Consider the following 11,813-nt stretch of genomic DNA (forward strand, 5'->3'; position numbering starts at 1 on the left):
CAATCAATCAATCAATCAATCAATCAATACACCGGATCACTTTTATTGCTGTGTTTATAGGCTACCGTTTTGCTTTATTTTCTTATCTTTGCACATCTACGACATTGTGCCTCACGTACAAACATGAATAGGTATGTACACCCTGCCAGGTGCCCTGCTGTCTATATTTTTATCCTGCGTACTCTGTCTTTGTTTTTATTTGTTTAATATTGTATTATTATTGTTGTTGTTGTTGTGATATAAATTTTATTTACTAATTACTATTTACCATTTCTGTAGTGGACAACCAGAGTGACAATAAACATCTTGACATCTACATGTATTTATGTTGCAACTTGACGCTTCTTTAGCTACAATTTTGAGTTTTCTTCCTGTCACAGTGCTCTGGTTAGGTTTAGGCACATAAAAACCCCACATGGTAAGGGTCAGGAAAACATCATGTGTTTGCTTGAAATAATTGCTTTGGCCTCTGAAAACACCACTGGAGATGGCCAGAGATGAAAAGAGGAACATGGCAACCAGCATTGTTCTACAAAACAACTGCAATGACCCAAGACGGTGCATCATCCAAATACCAAAAAGGACACAAGATCACACAGTGCAGATGTAGATCTGCACGAGCTACACAATGATGTGCGCAGAGTGATACACCTTTCCCAACATGTCGGTTCTTTATAGAGAAAAATGTCTTATCTTATTCCAAGAGATAACTTGTTGACTCATTTCAAGCTACATATTGATGAAAAATGAAACCTAAGTCACTGTTTATTACACACTGTTCAGTTAAAACATGTTCTGATTAATGAATAACATGAAAGTCGATGTGTGATGCTGTACCACTGAGACAAAAAGGTAAATATTCAGTTCTACTCTTCTCTGGCTTTCTGCTGGGTCATCAGTCATACTTCATACAGAGTGCACATTTTGTTTTCACTGCGGTGCACAGTGGAAACTCTTGTTTTTCCACATTTCACAAGAGGACAAAAATACATGCTTATCTGCTATTAATCTGAAGATAAACATCTTGACATCTACGTGTCTTTATGTTGCAACTTGACGCTTCTTTAGCTACAATTTTTTAGTTTTCTTCCTGTCACTGTGCTCTGGTTAGGTTTAGGCACAAAAAAAACCCCACATGGTAAGGGTTAGGAAAACATCATGTGTTTGCTTGAAATAACTGCTTTGGCCTCTGAAAACACCACTGGAGATGGCCAGAGATGAAAAGAGGAACATGGCAACCAGCATTGCTCTACAAAACAACTGCAATGACCCAAGACGGTGCATTGTCCACATGCCAAAAATGACACAAGATCACACAGTGCAGATGTAGATCTGCACGAGCTACACAATGACGTGCGCAGAGTGATACACCTTTCCCAACATGTCGGTTCTTTATAGAGAAAAATGTCTTATCTTATTCCAAGAGATTACTTGTTGACTCATTTCAAGCTACATATTGATGAAAAATGAAACCCAAGTCACTGTTTATTACACACTGTTCAGTTAAAACATGTTCTGATTCATGAATAACATGAAAGTCGATGTGTGATGCTGTACCACTGAGACAAAGAGGTTAATATTCAGTTCTACTCTTCTCTGGCTTTCTGCTGGGTCATCAGTCATACTTCATACAGAGTGCACATTTTGTTTCCACATTTCACAAGAGGACAAAAATACGTGCTTATCTGCTATTAATCTGAAGACAAAAGTAGAACTTGAGCCACTTTGGCTGACGAACTGACACTGTAGACAAAAGAGGAAACATGTATGTCTAACCAGACAATTAACATCAGACTGGAGTTATATGTTGCAGTACACTTCAGAAAACATTACCAGAGAGGCTTTAAATTGTTTCTTAGTTGAAATATTATTTGCTTTCCTCCTGTTGAATTTACATTTTGCATTTACTCCTGATGAGCTAGTTCTGACTAAACAACCCAAACTATGGTGTAGATCAGCGGTGCGCTAACTGTTTCCAATGGAGGCCCGAGACGGAAAATGAATAGTTGACCACAGGCCAAAAGGAAAAACCTATTGTATTATATTTAATTGAACTGTTAAGACATATAATGGTACTCGGATCCCAAGTTTCCTTTTTCGCTTAATGTCTGGAGGACCAAATAAAATCTAATTCTGTCTTTATGAGGTTGTGCCCGTGTCTGTTTGTTTGTTAGTTGGTTGGTCTTTCAGCAGAATTACACAAAAACTACAAAACGGATTTCCATAAAACTTGGATGGGGCATGTGTCTCAGTCCAGAACAACCCCCATTAACTTTTGGTGTTGATCTGGATTGAGGGACGGATCCAGGAACTTTTTCTCACTTTCTCTAACACTTCCAGACATGGGGGGTTTCAACATTTTTGTAAATTTCTCAGGGAATGATGCATGGATCTTGATAAAAAATAAATCTGCCATATTTATATCGCTGGTATCTATGAGTGAGTACAATTTGATGTGGATCCAAATAAAAATCGGGACCTAGCAGATTTCAATATCTTTTTATTCGATAAAAAAAGATGTATTTTATCACCTCACCAAACACGTGCATACACACTTCAAATTCAAATTTGAAATAAAAGTGAAAAAGAGGAGAGTTTACACATGAGCAAAAACATGACTGTAATAAGATGAAGACAAAGGACAGTTGGAGGACGGCTCCCAAAGGAGCACTGAAGCTGTTCTTAAGTGTCATAATGGCTCAGACACTTTTATATGTTTGAATCTATTCTTTTGTTTGCACCATTTCTCTATTAATGTCATGGGTAGGCTGAAGCTATATTTCATTTTGCAGTCCTTCGAGTGATGTGAGTTGATTCAGTGTCGGTTGGGTCAGAAGTCTTCAAGCTGAAATGAAAACATGATGTGAGAAGGAAGTGAACTTACTAGACCTAACCTTAAAGGCTAAATTCACCCAAAAATGAATATTCAGCCATTATTTATTCACCCAAAAACCCATGGAAAGTCAGGGCCCACCAAACATTTCTGGAGCTTCACAGCAAAACAGTGTTGCAGCATTCTCCTAAACAACTAAGGTTTATTTACGCAAACTCAACAACCCACAAAACTCAGATTTTTTAAGGGAGTCCGGGGCTGATTTGGAGCCGCCTCAAATTCACCAGGACCAAGATTGCATTAAAAATAGCAGGTGTAGATGCAAAGGCAAGATCAGATCACAGGGAGAAGCTACGTAGCTGGCTAAGCTAACAGGCTGCTGGTTGTAGCTTTATTCTCAATGCAAAGATATGAGAGTGGTATTGATGTTCTCACCTCACCCTCTGCTGGAATGCAAATACGCATATTTCTCAAACTGTCAGTATTTTACACTTAAATAATAGTTTAACGATTTGGAATAAATACAAATTTACATAAAAAATCCCTGTCGCGTCTCCAAATGTCATCGATCCGACCTTTCAGTTTAGGCACTTTTAAAGCAACATCCAGTGAGCAGTCAGGCACATAATGCACAGTTCAGGTCACAGGAAATGGTATCAAAATGTTTCGTAGTTTGCGAAGGAAGCCTCAAGCAGGGTGTTTCCTCCCACAGTGTGACAAATTAGTCATCAGATGTCAGGGGATGATGTCCAGTGCTCAGGTTTAATTCATCTTAATGTAGAAACATGACAACATATTCAAACAGCAATTATAACAGGGCAGGTGAGGTAAGCTAACTCAAATATATTATAAAAACAATTCAATGCAAAAGGAAGAAGTGTTAACGAAGCAAAAAAGGGTGTTTCTCAACACCGCCCACCATGTGACAAACCCATGTTTTTCTTTCAACCACAATGTCTTTTTAATGTCAAGCTGTTTCCACAAGTTGACTGACTTTTCCGGGGCTTTACACAACAACAGGCGTGTTTACAGATCATGCAAGTCATCCGCTTCAATTAGAAAGTGATCACATATCATCCATGACAGTATTTGTAGTAAACAGGCATGTGTGTTTATATATTCAAACATTCACTTCGGTGGAGCATTTCTATCCATTTACAGGCACTAATCGTTTAAGACTGACAAGTATTAAGTTCAAGTTGAGTTAAGAGTCTGTGTGGATGCAACTCAAGTGTTTGGGCCTTATTCTTGACATCAGCATCAGTGCCTTTCGTCTGTCGTTTAACCGTCTGTTTGACGAGAAGTTAAAGTGGGTTATGGTGGTGGTCACTGCAAAGGAGTAATGGTTAGAGTTTCTGTGCAAAGAAACCCTCCACTTCCTCTTCCTGTCTCCTTTCTTTCCCACATCCTCCTCATACTTTTAATTGATGTGTGAAGCGAACACATTGACGTGCATGAAGACTCTGTGTAAAGTTTACCAAGTATCATATTCACGCTGAAGACAAAGGAGTGATGATGACAGTCTTCACGCTGAAGACAAAGGAATGATGATAACAGTATCTGTGCAAATAAACACTCAACTCTCTTCCTGTTTCCTTTCTATCTCACACCCTTCTGCTTTTATTTGATGTGTGACGCGGACACATTGACATGCATAAATATTCAGTGTAATGTTTACCGAGCAGCCTACTCACGTTGAAGACAAAGGAGTGATGGTATCAGTATCTGTGCAAAGATACCCTCCACTTCCTCATCCTGTCTCCTTTCTATCCCACATCCTCCTCTTACGGTTATTTAATGTGTGGAGAAAACACATTGTCATGCATGAAGACTCAGTGTAAAGTTTACCAAGCAGCATGTTCACGCTGAAGACAACCCACACATTATCACAAGTCATTTTAAGATTCATTTAAGTGTGGCACTCACAGTGGCTGCCGCTCTCTGTATTATTGTCTTCCTCCGAGGGATGAAAACATATGTCCAATTTGCGCCTGAGGCGCTTGCTTAGCAGAAAGCGCCGCTTCAATAAGATGGTGTTGTACTCCTGGGCTTTTAGCTTGGAGTAGTAATCAGAGAACTTGTTAAAGAGGAAAGAGATCGGCATGCCGTTAAGGATGATTCCAAATGAGATGCAGCCGAAGGCCACAAAGCGACCCAGTATAGTGACAGGAACCACATCCCCGTAGCCCACAGTAGAGATGCTGACCTGAAAGAGAGAAATCAACAGTCCCATATTATTCAGTGTGTTATCAGTGTGTCTTGTTCATCAGATGATTCTTTACGATGATTACAAGGATAAGCTTAAGTAAATGTACCTAGTTTAAGGTAATGCAGTAAGTTGACTCTTTCGAGATGACATGCTGTGAAACTGGTGTAACTGGAAGGATTTTATCAACTATTTAGTGGGAGAAGCAAATTAAGTTTACTTCCATTTGTTTTTTTGTTTTTTTTGATTACTTAAAAGTGCATCATGTAGTTTTGGGGGAAACAACCATGTCATATATTTGTCTTCTAAAGCAGGTGTATGCAGAGGAGGAAGACAGGTGAGGGGACAGATGTTTGTGGATTAGGGTAAAACCTGAGGTCAAGACACTGGAACGAGACATTGACTCATTCAGCCACTGATACTCACCGCAGCCCACCACCAGGCATATGGGATACTGCTGATAGGGGATCCCTCAGTTTCCCTCTCGGCTGAGTGAAGAAGAGCAGAGAAAGTGAAGATTCCCATGGCAATGAAAAGGAAAATGCACGAGGCCTGCTGGTAACACTGCCGCAGAGTGAACCCAAACGCTCTCATGCCTGTTGAGTGTCGAGCCAGCTTCAAAATCCGAAAGATCCGCAGCAGCTTGACGACTTTGAGGACGTGGCTGACCCGAGCCATGGCCCTGAGGTCTTCCTGTGCATTCATGTCCTCAGTGTCACCAAAGACTTCAAAGACCATCTGGACAAAATAAGGCATGACTGCCACCATGTCCACAAAATTGAGTCCACTCTTCAAAAACATGTAGATGTTAGGAGTGGTGACAAGGCGAATTAAATATTCAAAGGTGAAGAACACAATGGTGATCATCTCCACCCAATCCATGTGGGTTCTGTTGTTAATTCTATACTCCTGGAGCTCCTCCACAGTGTTGAGAGTCATTGCGAGGATGGAGAAGAGCACAAAAAGGTTGGAGACCACACTGAAAGCCTTTGCTAGAATTGACGAATACGGATTCTCCACAATGTTCCACAGAGTCTTCCGTATATCTCCAAACATCATGTCCTTGAAAAGCGCGTTGTCATACTTCGTCTCGATCTCAGCCAACAGCTCTCTCTCCACCTTCAGATTGTCCCTCAGATCGTCGACCTTCTCCTGGAACACCATCCAGCAGCAGAGCTGCGTGTCCTTTAAGCTCAGGCCCCAGTATGCGATTTCCTCCTCGAAGTTGATGGGGCACATTTCCCGTATGATCCACAGCACCCCAGTTTTGTAGAAATTGAAGATGTGGTGGAAGAAGGAAGGGTCACGGTCAAAGAAGAACTCATCCTTGCGTACGGAGTAGTCATCGCACAGCGTGAGGAGTTTTGTTTTGTCCCTGCACAGGGCTAATGAGCCTATTCGGGTTTGAGGATATTTTAAGGCACACTGTTTGGGTATATGAAACACTTTACCCCCAATATTAACGTTGATGTGTTGCTGTTGCCTCTCGGGTCCGTATCCAGTTTTAGGGCCCGCTGTTTTTGGGTTAGGACTGTCCAAGTTCTCCAGAGATCTCCATGCTTTGACTGATTTCTCCTGGGAAAATGGGAATGTTTTGTTGTCCTTTACACCTTTTGACAGACAGTTAACAGTTGAGCGGCGGTTTTGCAAAAATCTCTGTATTTCCACATTCTCTAAATCCATAGCAACTGCAGTTTAAAGCAGGAAGCCAATGAAACAGAAGAAAAAGAAAAAAAGCAGGAAACGCTCCAGGAAAATGATTCTAGTGACACATGGTATGTTGCTGAACCCTCAGAAAGTGTGTGTCTGGTCCTGCAGGAACTGATTTCCCGATGAATAGCAGCGCTTCCTGTTTTTCTGGCTCAGGTCTGGCTGATATTGTAGTCCAGAGAGTCATGGAGAGAGGAAGAGGTTCCCCTCTCTAACTGTTATTGTGAAGACAACACAGGCATTTGATTCAGCAGACTACAGTGTGAGATGAAGGGCAAGCAGCAGGGTAAGTCACCCCTTTAATCTCATTGGTGCATTTCCAAGTTGCCTTAAGTAGTAGTAAATATAGGTGAGGAGGCGGGATTAGAAAACAAAGTTGATTTAAGGATTTTGAAGTGACGAGACAAAGGGCCAACTGTAGTATTTCTCTTGTTCCTCTTTCATATGCCTTTTTTTCCACTCTTGTCTTCCTTCATTTCCTCATAACTCTAAACCTCCTATTTTAAAATTATTCTACATTCATATTTTTTGTCCTAAAAGGGAAGTAAAACTGCTCAGAGATGCAGAAAACACTTGTAGAAAGAACACTTGATAATTGCTTCAAGGTCTGTGGGCATTTGGTTTTCAATCCAAAGGCCAGTGCAGTTCTACAGGCCTGCCAGCTATTAATGTGTTTTGTACATTTACACATTAACGTGTGTAACACATCTCAGGGAGTATACTGAACATATATATATAAAAAAGAAGAAAAGAAAGTAGTGTCTAAGGCCTTTTGTAACTCCAGAGGAAGCTGCATGAAATCTGATAAATTGTCTCTGATGATGTCGTTCAGTGTCTAAGTTGCATTGTGGGTAATGTAGGGGCCAGGTTTTGAAAAGCAGTCCACTCGTCTAGCATTGCTCTCCTCCGACACTGTTGGACTCATTATAGACATTTGAATCAAAATTAATACAGCAGAACCAGATATCTCCCTTTTAATTCCACTTCTTCTTACTTTTCAAAACCGTGTGCCTACATTACCCACAGTGCAATTAGGCCACTAAGTGACATCACTGGAGGCAATTTATTTCATGACGTGCAGCTTCCTCTGAAGCCGCAAAATGCTTTATACTACTATTTTCACATAATGTATACAGTAGTACTCCCCAAGACCTGTAAACACACTTAAATGTGTAAAATTTTATGGAATTACCCTTTAAGTGCTCTAAAACTGGTTCTTATCTGAGGGTGGATGACCCTTTTTTGTACACATCACATTATTTTGCTGTAAAACTCATTTGCAATGCTAACATATTTCGATATTTAGCTGCTATAATGCCTATGATTTGCACATTTGACCTTTTTTGTGTTTGCATGCTTATATTTGATAATTAGCACTAAACACAAGTAGAGCTGACACTTTGGGGAATGTTGTTAGTTTTGTATGGTTTTGATCTTAAAACAAAGTTTTGGGCAAATTACAACTTACATGAAAAAGTCAGATTCATCCTCTGGGTAACACCGACATCTGTTACAAATTTTTATCACAACCCATCCAATAGTTGTTGAGATATTTCTGTGTGGAGGACCAGCCAACTGACCGACATTGCCTTTCATATAGCTATGCTGCACATGTAAATCAAGTGGTTGACTTTAATTATCTGATTATCTGGGTTATTTGACTGCAATTTAGCACCAACATAGTTTGCATACCTCTGTCCACAGTGAGAATTGACTATCTTTAAAAGTAGAGGGTCAGGCTTAGTTGGATTTACATGAGTAATGTATTCATGTTTTTAGCTAAAGTTGATTTGTTGTTTATTGATTGTTGATGTCTTTGCATGTCCACAAAAAACAGAAATGCAATTAGAAAATCATCAATAACATTTTCTATTACGATCATGGGAAATATTTCTTCCTAAAATCAATGTAAATGGCAACTTAAAACAGCAAAACAGCTGTCTTAAACCATAAAATAAAATGCTACGACCTAGCACTTAAAGGTGCACTATGTAGTTCTGGGGAAGATATTTTAATCAGAAGAGAAAGCTCTTCATTGACTGACTTTTTATGCCTTAATAAACTGAAATAACAAACTCTCTTTGTTTTCATGACTGAATAAACTGAATAAACAAACTGACTTTAAAGGACAACACAGTTTCATACTGTTTTACTTTGTATATATGTGGCGGACCCTGCCACCTTTCTAGCTACAAACAGTGTTCTGGGGACCTTATTTTCCTCTGAGAACAGCTTGTTTATCAGTTATGGAAAAAATAAATATTTCTGAGTTTGTATTATTACCTCATTAATATTGTAAATATTAAAATTCTGAGTTTGAATTTCTTCTCGAAAAAACAACATAGTGCCCCTTTAATGAGACAAACACATCAAGGTTTTAAAAATAGGCCAAAACAAGAGAGACAGCACCCGGTTTACAGAATGATTTAAAGTCACAAAGATTTTGCAGTTGGAAGTCTGAACGCAGAAGGAGCAGTGTACAAAGCTCCTGGGAATGAAGAGCATCTATACTTTAAACAAATAGTTTAAAAAACAGTAAACAAACAAAACAGCTTTGTGGTTCATGGAAAGCAAAACAGTTGCCTCTCTGCCATTGTTAACAAAGGTCAGAAATAATCTGAATCCTCTCAGCATAATTGAGTGAGATCTTTCCACGCCAACCGACTTGAGCGGCCACACGACTGCTCAGCAGATTACACCTTCCAGGAACAGACGGACCGGCTGTATTTAATGAGAACCTAGAGACACATACCATAGAGAGCAAACACTGAAACAGTCTGTACACAGACGGAAGCTAATCAGCTGATCAAGATGACCAATAACAAAGCTAATGAAGGTGTTGTAAACCTAGGAAAGATGAGACCTCTGACCTGATGAGACACATATCAAACATGCGTCTGTCTGCCACAAGCTTAAAGGGCACTCATGTTCCAGTAAGGAATAAATGTTCTTGAGACTCTTAAATTGGACTTTTTACGATCTTCAAATTTGACTTGAATCTCAAGGATATAAAAAGGATGCTGTAAAGCTACCTCCTATATTTCCCAACTGTAGTTTTATTGTGCGGATGATGATGATAAAGCTGCTCCAGGAAACATAAAATGAATGAGTTTGACGTCAGATTCTTCTATCGAGGATCTGCAGGCGGAAAATGTCAACATGACAGCAAATTGAATTCCAGTAATGATGAAGGTCTTAGTCATTATCTACACTGTTGGTCATCATCTTCATTCCTCTTTTTCATTTATACCACAAGAGGTACCAGCTGGTATAAAAACAGTTTATTTTGTGTTTGCTCAGTTGTTGAGCATTAAGAAGTGACAACAATCAGATTTCAGCTCTTCTATGTCCTAAAAGTACATGTGTTTTGGTAAATTCACTTCACAATCAGCTGTTGTTTTTTAGTTTCTGGAAGCAATGAGTGCTCTGAGAAAGAAAGTGACACAAAGCAAAGGTCAGTTGAGCATTGTTCTATGAAGCAAATTGAAGTACACTTGAGATGAGAGAAAAGCACATGGAAACAAGTAAATATCAGACACCGTCAAAGTCGGCTACAAAACAGATGGGATGAACAGGGAGTGGAGGCAGCTTGCAATAAAATGAGTCATGGTCAGATGAGGAAAGGCTACGATCAAGGTTCAGGGTGTGATGATGAGAATAAATGTAACAGAGAGAAAAAACATTTCACAACAAAAATCAAAACATTAATTCGATCCCAAACTCCAAAGGGAGATAAAACATACACATAATTACCTTTTGTTCAAATTTGCAAAACAAACTTATGGTCCACTCAAGTTACTACCTGATTGAGATGAAACTGTGTCCAGTCAAGTCAAATATATTTCTACAGCACGTTTAAAACAACATGAGCTGACCAAAGTGCTTCACAAACAAACAAAAGAAAATAAGGTCAACAGAACAGACAATAGAAGATCATGCACAAGTTCAAGATAAAATCCCTGTAAAGACTAGTAAAAGCAGCTATTATGAAAGTGCATTAAGTAGCAGCCAGGGAAGAGAGGTCTCGAGCTGTGCTGTGGTACATCTGATGTGTTGGGGTGGTTTGCTCCACAGGTCGGGGCCCGCAACAGAGAAATACTATAGAGGAACTCTAAAACTGACGGGCATGTGAACAGAAACACATGCTGCCAACATGACAAAGTGCTGACTTTGATGTTTTCCTCACTCTTCCTCTAGCGCCACCAAGAGGTTGACACTTCAGGGTTTACTGGAATTACGCCATAAACTTCTGTATGAAAATCCACGGCGGCCGGAGGAAGAATCCTAAAAACCTTGGTGACCCCCTGACTTCCTGTAGTGCCATCAGCAGATCAAAGTTTACACAGACCCTGTGAACTGAGTGAATGTATCCCTCTTTTGGAAAGCGTTTTGTTCCTCATCGCCAAAGATTTTGGATTGTGAAGTGCCATATGCTGCCACTGTATTGCTCCTGAATGGCTCGCCTTTGCTAAATACATCACAACGTTACAAATGTGTGTTATTAGGTGGCTGAAAAGCAGCAACAACAATCCATCTGTCACTTCATTTCATCATAACTTCTCCTCACTCTTTTGAGGCCTGAGACTTAACTTCTTTTTTATTGTTTTTTACTCAAATCCAGTTTGTTATACTGTTGGAAAAGCTTAATGAAAAAAACTATGAAATCTGAAAGCTTTATTGTCTGCCAATATCAGCAGGAAAGGCAAACAGTAACTCGGTGAGAAAAAGGAAGCAGCGGCATGCGTTACTGTTGCACCACAGAGAGCCGGTCTGTAATTTCCTGTGTAAACTGACTGAAAATGCAGGTGTAAAGATGAATTCTAACACAGATTATAGGTTGTAAAATAGTATGTAGTAGTAGTGTAGTATGTGTATATAGATAAGGGTCTGGTGGTGAACTATTTGACGGAACGTACGGATAAACTTTTACTTGATGAAACTTTAAAGGTCAAGAGAGCCGCAGCTGTGGTTGATGTCCCAACACAGGATACACCAACTGCTGCGGCCTGTCAACTTCTTGTTCTCTCTGACAGCAGAAAGAACAGAGAACAGAGGACGATGATT

General features: G+C 39.8%; 1 protein-coding gene across 1 annotated transcript; it reads right to left on the reverse strand.

The window, feature by feature from the left end:
- Window positions 1–4,615: 4,615 nt before the first annotated feature.
- LOC311258100 (potassium voltage-gated channel subfamily V member 2-like) lies at window positions 4,616–6,722 on the reverse strand (the record flags this gene model as incomplete). Its single annotated transcript, XM_084354148.1, has 2 exons — window positions 4,616–5,039; window positions 5,466–6,722. 2 exons carry the CDS (start codon window positions 6,720–6,722, stop codon window positions 4,743–4,745), a joined length of 1,554 nt encoding a protein of 517 aa, XP_084210274.1. The 3' UTR covers window positions 4,616–4,742.
- Between the last annotated feature and the right edge of the window lie 5,091 nt (window positions 6,723–11,813).

This window comes from Pagrus pagrus (assembly GCF_965226575.1).
Source record: "Pagrus pagrus genome assembly, chromosome: 6".
Lineage (NCBI taxonomy): Eukaryota > Metazoa > Chordata > Actinopteri > Spariformes > Sparidae > Pagrus > Pagrus pagrus.